Here is a 16615-nt window from a genome sequence, read left to right on the forward strand (position 1 = left end):
ATAGTTGGGTGACCTTGGAAAAATTACTTCCTCAGTATTTTTGTCTCTCAAATGGAGATGATATCTTTCCTACATACCTTCAAAACTTTCAGTCTCCTGGATCATTGTCAGTTATCCAACTTTGCTAGGTAGTACTAAGGATTATTAAAGTTGATATAGTTCAAATAGATCAATCAAATATTACAAGAGTGTGACATTTTATGCAATAAATTTACTACTCGAGATTCTGGGACCATGTGAAACTGGAAGTAGGACTGATGGTTATGATCTCTCCTCCCTTCATCTTACTACAGTAGTTAAAGATAAAAACTTAAGAATTTTATCATCAGATGACTAATGGAAGGCTTGCTATTTTTGGAAACAAAGAATAATATATTTGTTTAACAGTAATAATTGTGAGGCAAGTAGCTTCTCTCATTTTACAGAAAAGGATTTGGTTGAGAAAAGTTAAGCAATTTGTTTATGACACACCACATGCCAGAGATGGATTTCAAAAATTTAAACCTAGATGGATTTCAAAAATTTAAATTTGCGTGAGAAAACCACTTTCTACTATGCCAATGATTTCAAACTTTGGCATACTTCAGAATATCTAGGGTGCTGATTCCAAATGCAGATTCCCAGATAGCCTTTGGGAACATGCATATTTATAAATACACCGTGTAAATGTGATGTGGCTCAGGATGCCTATTTATGAACAAGAGCCTATTGGCTCTGAAAACTGCCTACTCAAGAAAATCAGAAATCATTAAAATAAATTAGTATTCATTTGTTACTTTTGATTTGAGAGAGAGAGAAAGAGAGCAACATCGATGTGAGAGGGAAACATTGATTGGCTGCCTCCCAGGGGACTGTGTATGTGCCCTGACTGGGAATCAAACCCTCGACCCTTCTGTGCACAGGATGATGCTCCAAACAACTGAGCCACACCAACCAGGGCTCATTTGTTTTTATCTGGCTATAAACCAGAACATTCCTCAGCTACTGTAGTCCTAGAATTCTTACCCAAGGGCTATGGGATAAGGCATTTCAGGAGCATTTTATAAATGCAGAGTATTCTTGTTAAATTAGAATCTGGTAAAAAATAAGCCTACCTTTCCTTTACTAACAATCTATAAAAATAAAAGCATGATATGCTAATTAGACCGGATGTCCTTCTGGACGACCTTCCAGATGAAGCCGGGGCTGCGAGAGAAGCCCAGGTCCTGAGTGCCAGAGGGAATCTGGTGCCGGTAGCCAGGGGAAGGAAGGCCTACTCTTGCAAGAATTTCGTGCATCGGGCCTCTAGTAAGATATAATTCATCATCCATACTGGGACACTTTTGAGAGTGAAAGGAGCACTATTAATAATTATGTTAACACAACTGGCATTATTAACTGGAACCATCCCAAGCAAACTGAGGTATATGAAAAAGCCAAACTTTTCTCACCATGTTCTACCACTATTATACATAGTATATCGTTATACACTCAATCCCATGCTCCTAGTCCAAAACAATCAGTATGTTCACCATCTGTTTAAGTTTATTCTAAATAACATTTAAAAGGGGGAAAAAAACCTATATTTTTGTGTGCACAAAATCAATCTAGAATGGGGACGCAGCTTGAAGTACTGGAGGAGAGCACTAGCAGAGGAACTAAAGGTCTGCATTCAAATCCCAGAATGTACTTTGTAGGTATGGCCTAGGACAAATTATTTCCCTTTTGAGCCACAGTTTCATCAGCTGTAAAATAAGGAGGATAATATCTACTTTAAAGTTATGTAACAAACACATTTGAAAGTGTCCCATAAAAGCTGGAAAATGTTATGTCCATGGACAATAACTATGAAGAAAATTTTATAAGCATATCCTCTGACAGAAGCTGCAGTGATCCTACTAGGGTCTTTGCAGGTGTTTTGGGTTTTTTTTGTTAATCCGCACCTGAGGACATTTTTTCCATTGCTTTTCAGAGAAAGTGGAAGGGAGGGAGGGAGAGAGGGACAGGGAGAGGAGGAGAGGGAGAGAGGGAGAGAGAGAAAACATCGATGTGAGAGAGACCCATTCACTAGTTGTCTCCCCCATGCACCCCAACTAGGGGTAGGGGAGAGGGGAGCTGGGAGTGAACCAGCAACCCAGATACTTGCCCTCAACAAGGTCGAACCCTCCACCCTTCTGTTCATGGTTAGCACTCTAACCACTGAGCAACCTACCAGGGCAAGGACTTGCAGGTGTTTTTGATGTAAATATTGCCATTTCCCTCACTGGATTTCTGAGCAGGATGGTAATCTGAATCCTTCAGGAATGACAGTGATGACTGCTTACCATATAATGCGCATTACGGCTGTCTTTATTATTAAATTATAACTCAAAAAGAAAAACTAGTCCCATTACCTTCAGCATCTACAGAATTGGACATGACTTTTAGGAGCACATACTATTCTCACTACATCTCAGCTACGGTGTTAAGTACTCTGACTCCATCTTTGGAGCCAAGAATAGCAGGTTCAGCACCAATACAATCTCACAGCATGAGTTTGTAGAGAAAGCATGTGACTGAGTGTCAGGACCCTCAAGTATTAGGACTGCCTCAACCACTATTTAGCCACATTGAGAAGGCTAAAGGTTAATTCTTCCCAACATTTGGAGCCTTCCCAGAGAAGCAGAACCAAACTGTGTTGTCAACCTGAAGCACAGTAACCTCTATTTTGTAAAACTGTTTGAAATTCTCTGCTATTTAGATGATCCCTTATTCTGTGAGTCAACTCTGCTATTTTTAGCTGGTCCCTTGTTCTGTAAATTAACTTTGCTTTTTAGCTTGCTTGAATAACAGGGAAGATAAGTTTAGCTGTCTGACCTTGTAGGCTAGTCATGTAACATAAGGTCCAGAAAAAACCATATTTGGGGGACAAAGGGACCAATCCTGTCTAATAAAAGGATAATATGCAAATTGACTGTCACTCAAATAACACAAGATGGCTGCCCCCATGTGGACACAAGATGGCCGGCAAGGAAGGGCAGTTGGGGGGGGGGGGGGGGAACAGGTCTGCAGGGAAGGGCAGATGGGAGGGACCAGGCAGGGGGACCAGGCCTGCAGGGGAGGGCAGTTGTGGGGGAACAGGCCTGCAGGAGCGGGAAGTTGGGAGGGACCAGGCCTGTAGGGGAGGGCTATTGGGGGCAACCATGCCTGCAGGGGAGGGCTGTTAGGGGTGACCAGGTGGGCAAGGGAGGGCAGTTAGGGGCAATCGGGCTGGCAGTGAAGCAGTTAAGTGTCGATCAGGCTGGCAGGGGAGTGGTTCTGGGGTAATCAGGCTGTCAGGCAGAAGCACTTAGGGGCAATCAGGCAGGCAGGCGAGCGGTTGGGAGCCAGCAGTCCTGGATTGTGAGAGGGCAGTCGGGCATCCCTTGAGGGGTCCCAGATTGGAGACGGTGCAGGCTGGGCTGAGGGACACCCCCCCCCCATGCACGAATTTCATGCACCTGGCCTCTAGAATATAAAGGAAAGCTCCCACCATATTGCTTTGCTCAGATTTTCTTGGAGGTGACTCCACTGATTCCGCCGGCATAATAAAACACTGTAACTCCATTTCTCTAAGCATTACTTGTTTTTTTTCTGGTCTTCTGTAACAACATGACCTTGGGCAAGATGTTCCTGAAAATGAGGATAGACTAGAGGACCATTAAGGACTTACAAGCTCTGACATTCCATATCCAAGACATTCTTGGCATTTTACAAGTCTACATGACTTATAAACTGCCTTCTTCTTAGATCTTTTCCCATAACAGAAGAAAAAGTTTAAGCACAATTAAACAGAAATAGACTTTAAAATAGAGCTTTAAAGTAGTTTCAGTATACATTTAAACAGATTCACAAAGATAAAACAGGTGTTTAAGAAATATTTATTCTTTCTCACATGAAAATGAAATTGTAAACATAAACTGTGAAACATTTGTTTTACAAGATAATTTGCTATATTACCATGACCTTGAAATTTAGACAAGAAAATTATTAAAGGCCCTATAAATTCTGAATTTTGCAATTCTGATACACTCTTGGCATTTTATGTGTCTAGATGACTGCTTTCATTTTTTGGATTTTTCCATTGCATTATACAGTCTGTTCTTATTACAGGAGAAAACAGCATATCATTACAGAAAAAAAAAAGTTTAAATAGAGATCTGAAGTAACTTCAAGATACACATTTACACTGAAATATTCAAAAGAATACTTGCTGAGTCAGGGAACACATTCACAGTCTTTATTTCATTAATTATGGAAAAAATAGGAACCAAGTAATATTTGTCTTACAAGATAACTGAATTATTCTAATTTTGTAACTGGAGACATGTAAACATACAGCATTTACACAATATGGTTTTGACTTCTAAGAATACAAGCTCTCAGTGACAAGCTTTAGATATGCAACTTAACTCAGTGGGTATTAAGTTTGTCACAAGAAGCAATTATACACAAAAAGTGCCCCACATCCCCTGGCATCAGAAAGTGAAATTAGATACTGAAGGCGAAAAATAATATTCCTACTAAGCATAAATGATTAAGGCATAAGACCATGTTTACAACAAATGGATATAAGATCTCAATTATTCAACTGAGCAAGTGACTTAATTCACACATTAACTCCTTTTCTTACTACTTCCTTATTTCTGATTCTGGGAATATTTATGCTGCACCTACTGGGCAAAACACTGGGAACACAAAGAAGGATCAGTCATGGTCCCAATGGTGTACTGTGTACTATGAGAGCAGGAGAAGCACTTAGAGCATTTGCCAATTTCTATGGGGTAAACACTCCCACTACAGACAAATTTCAAATTACCAACAATTTGATAATTGGCTCCCAAAATTCCTGGAACTTTAAGAATCATCTCTCACAAGCCATTATAAGACAGTTCCAACACACCACTGTATAGTCCACAAGTAGCTCCTAACTTCTTCATGGGTACATATGTTAGAGAATAAAAAAGAATAGGGAAGATAGAGACAAAATTTAAATAATTATATTTTTGTAAGCAGTTTCAAAAGTTAAAAGAAACACTAAAATATGGGCAATTTTCCTACTTCTCCTTTTAGTTTTACAGTATTTCTCTTGCTTAAATTTATTTCAGAAAATTAAAATGTAGTATAATGGGGGAAAGTCAAGTATGAGTGGAATAAAGGAAGAAAAATGACAAGAAAAGACATCTTGAGATAAATGCTAACAGTTACCATGTTTATGCTAGAAGAAAACACCTACTAATGTAAGATTAAATGTAATGGATGTAACCTTTAAAATTCCATCATCTTTAAGCCATTTCATTCAGTTCACACTCCTGAAGATTTGTCCTGTCCTCTTTGGCTGCAGTTTTGATGAGATTAGTTAGCTTCTTTTGTACAAAACTGAGGAGTGGACTGCTTCACACCACTCACACTATAAGCTCATAACAAAAGGCAGAACTAAATTGTGGAGTCTAAAAACTCCCTTTGCATAGTCCCTTGTATCAGATCTTAGACAAGTGCCGGCTGGAGTGACCAGGAAAGTCTTCTTGTAGCAAAACATGGAGCCTGCATGTTGGGCATGTCCCCTGCTGCATTAACCAAGGTCTAATGCACTAGGGAACAAAAAGATTCACGTCAGTCTCTCCGATTTAGCCTAGCAGAGGCAGCTATCCTATATAATAAAAGCCCAGCACCCCAAACAGCAGAATGGCCAGAGACCAGAACAACTGCAGCCCCTTGCCCAGGCCAGCCCCGCCTCCCAGCAGGGACCCCCCATCCTGATCAGAGGCTTGGCCAACCTACAAACCACCTGCACCCATTTGTCCCAGCTGGTCCTGCCTCCCAGCGGGGGACCCCCACCCAGATCGGGGCCCTCATCAGGGCAGGCTGGCCGGCCCCCACTCGAGCACCGGGCCTCTATCCTATATAATAAAGAGCTAATATGCAAATGGTTGTCATGCCCTCATGCCGAGGCCAGGGGACCTGAGGCCACACCCCACACCTGGCACTGGGCTGGGGGACCTGAGGCTGTGCCTCCCACCCTGCAGGGTTTGACGGGGGTGGAGCCGGCTGGGTCTGGGTCTCGTGTGATTTCAAGGTGCACGCAGGTGGGCGGGGACTTGACTCTGGGTTCCAAAGCATGCTCCAGACTCTGACAGGAGGAAGATTTTTCATATACATTTTTCTAATTTTCTTTCATCTCTGACACTTCTATTATAGAGAAAGGGCAAATAGCAATCCCATATAATAAAGAGGTAATATGCAAATTGACCATCACTCCAACACACAAGATGGCCACCCTCATGTGGTCAAAAATGGCTGTCCCCATGTGGACACAAGATGGCCTCCACAAGATGGTCAGCAGGGGAGAGCAGTTGTGGGCGATCAGGCCAGCAGGGGAGGGCAGTTGGGGTGATCAGGCCTGCAGGGAAGGGCAGTTGGGGGAAACCAGGCCTGCAGGGGAGGGCAGTTAGGAGGGACTAGGCCTGCAAGGGAGGGCAATTAGGGACAATCAGGCCATCAGAGGAGAGCAGTTGGGGGGACCATGCCTGCAGGGAGGGCAGTTCGGGGGGACCAGGGGAGGGCAGTTGGGGGGGGGACCAGGACTGCAGGGGAGGACTGTTGGGGGCAACCATGCCTGCAGGGGAGGGCCATTGGGGGTGACCAGGATGGCAGGGGAGGGAAGTTAGGGGCAATTGGTTGGCAGGGGAGCAGTTAGGCATCGATCAGGCTGGCAGGGAAGTGGTTCTGGGGTGATCAGGCTGGCAGGCAGAAGCAATTAGGGGCAATGAGGCAGGCAGGCGAGAGGTTGGGAGCCAGCAGTCCTGGATTGTGAGAGGGATGTCCGACTGCCCGTTTAGGCCCAACCCCGGTCTAAACAGGCAGTTGGACATCCCTTGAGGGGTCCCAGAGTGGAGAGGGTGCAGGCTGGGCTGAGGGACACCTACCCCCCACCCCCGTGCACGAATTTCATGCACCAGGCCTCTAGTATTAAAATATTTCCTCTAATTAATTCCCTTTTAATGTGCATGAATTTCATGCACCAACCACTGGTAGAAATATAAAACCCTACCCTGCCACCACTCCAACCCAACCTACCAAAGGCTCCTGAAAGCACAAAATTAGATCACTGATTCAGGCTAGCAGTTGAAAGTATAAAGCCTCATTCACATGTGAGGAATTTACACCTTTCTCCTTCCCCTTGCACTCCGCGTTTCAGAGGAGGCATGCGTTTCATATGGATGTACAAATGAAAGCTCAGAAAAGTCACTCTTTTGGGGTGCATCCAGGCAGAGAGACAAACTGATCACCAAATGGCAAGCACCAGACTCTGCTCCTTCTTCACCCTGCGGCCTCAGCTCCAGAAAGGCACTCCCTGTGGCAGGATACAAGGAGAGCCGCTTCTCAAATCTTCACAGAGATGAGACGGGAATGCTCAGGAGGCCAAGATAACAAAAACCTAAGGACCCAAATGCTGGGCCCATGCCGCCAGGGCCCGCTCAGCACAAGGCCAAGGGGAGCTCGGACCAAGTTCTGGTCCAATTCCTAACCCGGTCGCCACCTGCCATCCCAGGCCACGGCGAGCGCTGGAGTGTATAATCGTGGGAGGTGCTCTGGAGGCAGAGGGCCCACCCCAACTCCTGGGCCTGAGGGGCTCTCCGCCTGTGCACCCTCCCCCTGGCACTCAGCACCAGCTGTGCCAGCAAAGCCCCTTTGCTGGGGTGGAATCACAGCAGGCAGGCCAGGGGAGGGGTGGCCGGCTTGTGGCCTCTGTTGCAGCTGTTTGCACACATGTAATTAGCTCTAATTATCCCGGATTTCAGTTTGCCAACTCCTGACCTGAGAGCTGCGTCCAGGGTGAACTTGCCCAGGGAGCCATGCTCCACCAAATGAGCCCTCTCACTGGGCTGGGAAGTTCTATCCCAGTCCACAGCACCCTGTGTCATGTGTCTGTCTCGCCCTGTGCATCTCTCTCCCTGTTCCTTGCTCTCTGATCCTATTTACTCATTCCCCATGTCTGCCCGGGTCTTTTGTCTGTCTCTCATCAGATCTCTGCCCATGGAGAACATCCCTGCCGCCCCCCCCCCCCACACACACACACACAAAGGAACACACACCAGCAGAATCCACCTTTTCAATAAAAAATGACAAGTGGGAAACAGAGTGAATTGAAAAGCATTAACTTAAAAACAATCCGTGTCTGCAAATGCGTTCTAAATGGCAGCGCTTTGGCAGGGGTGTCAGGGGCGGGGCGTGTTGGCCACATGTTCTGGAGTCTCAGACACAAAATATAGGGGGTTCAGCTCCTCACTATGGACCTTTCCCACTAGCCACCTGGGATGGCAGGGTCTGGGGAAGGGACTTAGTCTATACTCACCGTCACAGACCCCCACCTGTTTCCGTAGACCCTTTACCCTGTTCTGGCATCTGCTGGTCCCTCTTACTCCCCCAGTACCTCCAAACCTTCCTATGCTGACTCCAACTCTCCTTCTGCATCAGCCCTCCCCCTCCACACAGATATTTCACCCTCTCCCTCCCCCACCCCCCAGTCTGCTACCCCATACTTCTTCTAGCCCTTCCCTCCCCTGCCCCACCTCCATTCTGCCCTCCTGCCCCAGACCACCCAGCAGCCCTGGCTCCAGGAGAAATGGTTAGAACAAAGCTTTCCTTGGCCAGAAGAAACTCTCCAGGGAGCTGCATGCAGAAAGGCGCTCGCAGTCCTGTACCTGCAACTACTCTGTCCTGCCAGATGCCAATCAGAAACTGTGTCTCTGGAGACAGAGGATAGCAGAAGTAGGCTGCTGTCCTTTGAAGACCCTCATCAGGAGGAAACTCTCCCGCCCTCCCCCCTCAAAAAAAGTTCACCCTGCTGCCTCTCTTATCACTTTCAGCAACCCTCCTTTGCCCCTTTCCCTGGAAGTGGAAGGACTAGAGCACATCTCTGTACATAAAAGAGTAATATGCAAATCGACCAAACGATGGAAAAAACAGAACGACCACTCGACCAGTCACTATGAGGTGCACTGACCACCTCCTGGCCCCTCCCCCAGGCTGGCAGACTCCAATTTCCCAATGGTGAACGGGGAACCAAGGGAGGGTGGTGGCAGGGGGGTAGGCCGGCTGCCGGCAGCTGGGGAAGATGGCTCTGATCACAGGCCAGGCCTAGGGACTGTGCCCGCGCACAAATTTCATGCCCCGGGCCTATAGTCTATAATAATATAAGGGTAATATGCTAATTAGACCAGATATCATTCTGGACGTCCTTCCTGACTAAGCCAGGGCCAGAGCGAAAGCCAGCCTGTAGGTGGCCGGAGGAAAGCCAGCCTGGGTCCCAGGTGCCTGCAGGCAGCCGGAAAGAAGGAAGCCCAGGTCCGGGGTGCCTGACAGCGGCTGGAGGAAAGGAAGGCCTACTCTTACACGAATTTCATGCATTGGGCCTCTAGTTAATCTGTATATCAGGATTATCAACCAATATGCCTGTCAGTAGGTCTTAAAGCCTTATCTGGTGGATTGCCAAGCCAACTGTTGAAATGATGGCATCTTCTCTATGGTTTGCTGAATGATATAGCTGGTAACAGAACACTTTTCAGACAATTTATTCACCTAGAATCCTTCCCCTAACACCAAATATTCAGGACTGGAGGCCCAGTGCGCAAATTTGTGCATGGGTGGGGTCCGGCCCGCCCTGATCAGAGTGGAGGGGGTGGATTGGGGGTGGGGCCTGCCAGGGGTGGAGGGGCCCCAGGCGGTTGGCGGGCCAGCCCTGCCCCTGGTCAAACTCCAGTGGAACTCTAGGTTAAGGGGATAATTTGCATATTACCCTTTTATTATATAGGATGATTAGCAGTTCTTTCTTCCTAACAAAAAGGTTGAGGAAAGCTTCTATAGTGTTTTCCCTAATTTATTATATATCGTCCTCATTTATAACCCAGAAACACATCATAACTAAACATACAAAAGTCACCAACACCTTATGTCAAGTGCTTATGGTGTTTTGAAGTTAAAATCCCTAGATGATGGAATACTTTTCAGATTGCTTTTTCTTTGGTGACAATGGTAGTAGTATTTGGCTATGAACTATCTGTTAAGCCTTTTGTTTGAAAACTAATTCTGCAAAAAAAAATATTTTACCTGTATGAATGATGGAGAGCCAGGTCAAATGACAGCAGATTAAGAATAGATACTACATATGAAGCCCATTAAATCTAACCCTAAAAAGTAATCTGGATGAATTACCTACTTTCTATACAATGGGCTTTGGCAAAGAATGAAATAAGTTTTATGAAACATTTAATTTCTAAATGAATCAGACTTTTAAAACTTTAAATGGGAAAGTCAGGTGGCTAAGTACCTGTCCTTGAGATCTTTTAGGGTTAGCCATTCTGTGTGTATCTCTTCATATCAGAGCAGATGCAAAATATAATTCTATAGCATGTATCACATATCTTTGAAATGATGCTTTACAGATATGGCTTGAATGAGCTTGTTATTGTTCACATCCCTAAAAAAGTCTTTTTATATAAGATTAACTTTTCCAGTGTCAAATTACATATCTGAAACATAAGACTTGGGTTATAAATTGTCTATCAATAGCATCTGCACAGCAGTAACACCAGGAGTTATCTATATGAATGCCAAGAATCAACAAAAGTTATGCTAGCCTCACATTTTTCTAACATCAAAACTCAAGCCTAAGCATCTTCAAAAACAAATACCGGAGCCTGATCACACTACTAAGGTAAGTCTTATGCATTATAACAGTAGAGACCATCATTAGTGTGGACAAAAGACACTATGTTATTTATAGCACATCAAGGTAAAGTGGCATGCTGCTAAATTGTCACTGAATTGCTATGTCAATCAACATTCTTTCCAGTTCTATTCAAGTGACTGCCTACTCTCTACCATTAAAGTACAATCATGTCACCTTCTCCTATAAGGTATATGGCGATCTGAGAAAGCACAATGCAATCTGTAGCTGGGGAAACAGGTGTAAGTATTTCTGTGTGGTGCCCAAAAGCCCAGCACTTTATCCACTCAAGAAATAGCAGTGGATGCATATGATTTCAAATAAGGCAATATGAATCTCCATTAGTTGATTAATGGTAAACATTAAAAGGATTAGTTTACCTGAGAGTGAAATTTGTGAGCACAAGGCAAAACTGAGAGGTTTTCTGGAGAGAGATTCTCATGACAGATCACACAAGGCTCTTCTTCCTCTCCCTCATCATCCTAGGGGAAATACACATAAGATGTATTCAGCTCATTTCTTTCTCCCAAATTAAATTTATAATCAGCAGTCTCAATCTCACCAAATTATTGGCTCCTTCCCACGTGACAGGACCTTGTGAACTGAGGAGCCTCCAGGCTGGTTTTGGGGGCTGGGCAGCATTGGACTGTGGTGGAGGATGGCTGGGTGAAACACAACTACCACTTGGCACTGATTTTCCTTGACTCTGAAAAGAAAAATATTACACTGATGTTTTTTAGACTTGTTCTAAAACAGGAAGATGAATAGAATACCACAGAATGTGATATAGTGAGAATTAGCAAAAGGATAAAGGTCAATCAGATTCATGATACATCTTGAAACAAACTGTTGGCAATATTACTTATATACTGAGAATTAGGTAAAACAAAAATAACTATATGTATTATTTTAATTTAAATAAATGTTTGCAGAAAATTTGGGGGGAAACCTCCTTTATAATCATTCAAATTGACCTACAGTAAATTTCAAAAAGGTCAGTTTATTCTAGAATGATCTGGAAGTATTTCAAAAAGACTTCCCATGCCATTTGTCCAGTTGAAATTAAATTTTTTATTGAGAGGATTTAATACAATTACAGATTATTGATTTTTCCAAATATGTTATGGTTTTAATTAAGACAGCTAACTACTAGAGTTGAGGGCCTGAGAAGGCTTAAGATGGAAACTGGATGAACACAACAAGACACAGCACTGAGAAAAATAAGACAGAAACAGTCCCATTAAGAGGACTGCAGTGTTCCGTGGTCAGGAGGGATCTTGAAGGTATAGAACTTTTCTTTGAGGAGTGAGAAATTGAAGTTCCACATCAGGCACCCCAACCCTTAGTACATGCACAAGATAGATGAGCCCCCAAAACAAGCTTTGAAAACCAACAGGTAATATATCCAGGACAGCTATAGAACTGTGTAGAAAATAAATTCTGCTCCTAAAGGCTCATGCAAGACTCACTCAATCTGGAATCCAGGGAAAAACACCAGATGAAAAGGACATTGACAAATGATTTTCAACCTTTATCGTATCATGGCACATATAAACTAATAGCTATGGTACATCTACACAATGGAATACTATACTGCTATAAAAAAGAAGGAACATTTAACATTTGCAACAGCATGGATGGAACTGGAGAGCATTATGCTAAGCGAAATAAGCCAGTCAAAGAAAGATAAATATCACATGATCTCACTCATATGTGGGATATAATGATCAACATAATTTGATGAACAAGAATAGATCCAGAGACAAATGGTAGTGGGGGAGGGGTTAGAGAACAACCAAAGGACTTGTATCCATGCCTATGAGCATAACCAATCAACACAGACACTGGGGTGGTGGGGGCTTGCCCAGGGTGGGAATGGCTGGGGGAGGAGGGGTCAATTGCGGAAAAAGGAGACATATGTAAAACTTTAGACAAAAAAAATTGAAGCATACCAAAAATATATTTTTCTTAAAAAATATGATAAAAATAGGTATACTTTTGATTCATTCACACCGAATGGCTATTGTATTTCCTGTTATTTTTTATTTGACAATCTAAGGGAAAAGAGGTCAGTGCCCCTGACTAAATAGGAATTCCAAGTGTTAAAAATTCTTGTGGCACGCCAGTTGAAAATTGCTGACATAGACCATAGTTGAAAGGGACACATTTACTATTATTAAAATGCCTGCCAAAGAGGCAGGAGGCAGCAGGGACTCTCTGAAACACTGGCAGCAGCCATTTCTGCCTTCTAATTCTTCTGTGCTGATGCTAGTACTAATAGACACCATTTAAAAATTCTCCCTCTAGCCTCCTAACGCCAGTGAAACACTGATGAAAGCCCACACACCCCTATAGCTCAGTCTTGCTACCTAGCCTGTCCCACCTATACATGCCAGTAGCAATAGAAGGGTGCACACAGCCCAACAGGGGACATCCGTGGAGCACCTGGCTCTGGTGGCCAGAGGAGATTACCCTTCTGGGCCCCACAGGACATCACCAATATAAGGACACTTCATCAAGACTGGAAGATATAGATGATCTACCTAATACACAAAAACAAACACAGAGAATTAGGTAAAATGAGAAGACAGAGGAATATGTTCCAAACTAGAGAACAAGATAAAACCTAGTAAAAGAACTAAATGAAATGAAGATAAGCAAAGGTCATAAAGATGCTCACCAAACTTGAGAGAAAAATGAATGAATACAATGAGAACTTCAACAAAGAAATAGAAAATTTAAGAAGTACCAATCAGAGCTAAAGAATACAATAAACTGCAATGAAAAATACACAAGGGAATCAACAGAGTAGATGACATAGAAGAACAGATCAGCAATCTGGAAAATAAAGTGGTGGAAGTTACCCAAGTTTAAAAAGAACAAAAATAAGAAAAACATTTGTTTTAAATGAGAATAATGTATGGGACCTCAGGGACAACATCAAGCATACTAACATTTGTATTATAGGGGTCCAAGATGGAGATAAGAGAATGGGAAAGAAAACTTCTTTGAAGAAATAACAGCTGAAAACTTCCCAAACCTGAGGAAGGAAACAGACATTTAGGTCAAGAAAGCACAAAGTCCCAATCTAGATGAACCCAAAGAGGTCCACACCAAGACATTATACTCACAATGTCAATAATTAAAGATAAAGAGAATCTGAAAAGCAAGTAGCAATAAATAGGAAATTCCTGTAAGACTATCAACTGATTTTTAAGCAGAAACTTTGCAAGCCAGAAAGAAAAGACACAATATACTCAAAGTGTTGAAAGCAAAAAGAAGACCTACATCCAAGAATACTCTACCTGGCAAGGTTAGCATTCAAAATTAAAGGAGAGATAAAGAGTTTCCCAAACAAGCAAAAGCTAAAGAAGTTCATCACCACTAAATCAGCCATACAAGAAATGTTGAAGAGAGACTTCCTTAAGTAGAAAAGGAAAAAGCGATAACTAGAAATAAGAAAATATATGAATGAGGAAGATCCAAGATGGCAGCTAATTAGGGGAAGATATACTCAGCTTCTTCCAGGATCAAATTGGAATTACAATTAAATTATAGAACAATAAATCTGACAAATCAACTGAAGACTAGTTGAACAAAAGTCTTATAAATAAGAACATACAGAAGAAGAGTGGAGGTGTGAAAAAAAATGTATCTAGTGGTTGAGAATCCAAAAAAGTATCTCAGCTGCAAAGGTTCACCTTGAAGAGCAAAGTGTCTCAACTCCATGGCAGGCTCCCAGGCCGAAGCACCAGAACAGGAAAGAGCCCATATCACATCTGGCTGTGAAAATCAGTGGGGATTCCAACTGCCAGGGACAGACAGGAGTCTGCTAGAAACTCAGGTGCCCTCTTAAAGGGCCAGCGCACAAAGTCACATTTATGGGTACTCACCCTAGATCTAGCAGAGAGATGGCAGCTCTGAGAGAATTTGCGTCATACAAGGAGAGTCTGGGTTATGTGACTTCAGGGAGAAGGCTAAAGTTACAGCTACCATTGTCCCTGTGCTGAAACCCTCTCCCACACCGTCCACAGACACTATTTTCCTGGCTAGAGCACTCCCTTCCATATGACATCGATTGGCCTGGGGAGACCCTGTGGCCCCACCCTCCCAATTCCCTGTGGACTCACCCTGCTAAGCTGGCACACTGTTGAGGAATAAGCCAGCTACAGGCAGCCTGGGCCTGCTACAGTCTTTCTTGAAAGGCCCTGAAGGAGGTCCAGGCAGTCTCAGGGCATGTCAGAGATGCATGGGAGAGATGAAGTTATATGATTCTGGGGCAAAGCCACTGCCACCCACCTCCTCCCCCACACACCTCGACTAGCAACAGTGATCCTGTGAAAAGCCTCTTGCCACAAAGCCAAATCCTGTTATTATAGCCTGATGAAATCTGCTGGCCTCACCCTGATGACTCCCTGAGATCACACTGCCCCAGAACAAAGATCTGCAGGTCTCAGATGGGTGGCAACTAACCTGAACTTGGTGTACGTTGAGATTTTTACAGAGTGGCCTAAGACACAGCACTGACATGAAGACTGAATCTGTACCAACCTGGTGAACACCACTTACCCCTACCTAGTGACTCAGACCCTGCCTCATGTAACTCATGTACTGCCAGAGGTTCTTTCAGTGGCTGAGCCAAACCGGCAGTGGAAGACGGAGCCAGATCTCAGGGTGTGTCGGACCTTCTGTTAACCTGCCCCAGATTCAGTTCTGGTGGAAGCTGGCCTGGTAACACAGCTTGGCCCCACAATGTGTATCCAGGACCAGCAGAGGCAGCTACCAACTGTGGTTCACCTTAAAGCTCCTAACAGGTAGCCCATAACATCAGTGATTTTTACAAAACATTCAAAGAACTAACACCTGTCCTTCTCAATCTATTCCAAAATATTCAGGAAGAGAGAAGACTCCCCAGCTCATTTTATGAGGCCAGAATTATCCTAATTCCAAAAGCAGATAGACACTACGAAGGAATAAAACTATTAGGCTGATATCCCTGATGAACATCAATGCAAAAATCCTCAAAATATTAGCAAACTGAATTCTGCAATACGTTAAAAAAATCATACACCATAATCAAGTGGGATTTATTCCTGGGATGCAAGGTCAGTATAATATGTGCAAATGAATTAATGTGATATACCATATTTATAAAATAAAGGATAAAAATATGATCAAATAAAATAGATGCAGAAAAAGAATTTGATAAAATCCAGCTCTGGTTTGTAATAAAAAATTTGAGCAAACTGGGAATAGAGGAAACACACCTCAACATAATAAAGGCCATATATCACAAAGCCACAGCTAATATCATACTCAATGGGCAAAAACTAAAACCATTTCCCTTAAGATCAAGAACAAGATAGGGATGTCCACTTTGAACACTCTTATTCAACACTAGTGGCCCGGTGCAAGAAATTCGTGCAGGAGGTGGGGGTGTTCCTCAGCCCGGCCTGCACCCTCTCCAATCTGGGACCCCTTAAAGGATGTCCGACTACGGTTTATAGGGATCAGGCCTAAACTGGCAGTCGGACATCCCTCTTGCAATCCGGGACTGCTGGCTCCTAACTGCTCACCTGCCTGCCTGCCTGACTGATTGCTCCTAACCACTCTGCCTGCTGGCCTGCTTGCTACCAACTGCCCCCCACCGTTGGCCTGCTCGCCCCCAAATGCCTCCCCCCCCCCGCCAGCCTGATCACCTCCAACTGCTCCCTGTGCCAGCCTGCTCACCCCCAACTGCCCTGCCCCTGCTGGCCTGCGCACTCCAAACAAGACAGGGATGTCCACTTTGAACACTCTTATTCAACATAGCACTGTAAGTCTTAGCCACAGTAATCAGATAAGAAAAAAATAAAATAAAATACATCAAAAATAGAAATAGAAGCCCTA

At 43.8% G+C, this 16615-nt stretch overlaps 1 protein-coding gene across 5 annotated transcripts in view; it reads right to left on the minus strand.

Annotated features, from left to right (window-relative positions):
• Positions 1 to 3877: 3877 nt before the first annotated feature.
• Positions 3878 to 16615, minus strand: part of DZIP3 (DAZ interacting zinc finger protein 3) — a 136633-nt gene continuing 123895 nt past the window's right edge. For all 5 annotated transcript variants that reach the window (XM_079766465.1, XM_079766464.1, XM_079766463.1 and 2 more), the window contains 3 exons: positions 11289 to 11432; positions 11107 to 11208; positions 3878 to 5588 (listed from right to left, as the gene is read on the minus strand). In XM_079766465.1, coding sequence (XP_079622591.1) covers positions 5478 to 5588; positions 11107 to 11208; positions 11289 to 11432 — 357 coding nt within the window. In that variant the 3' untranslated portion in view covers positions 3878 to 5477. The remainder of the gene's footprint in view (positions 5589 to 11106; positions 11209 to 11288; positions 11433 to 16615) is intronic.

This window comes from Cnephaeus nilssonii, assembly GCF_951640355.1.
Source record: "Cnephaeus nilssonii genome assembly, chromosome: 3".
Taxonomy (NCBI): Eukaryota; Metazoa; Chordata; class Mammalia; order Chiroptera; family Vespertilionidae; genus Cnephaeus; species Cnephaeus nilssonii.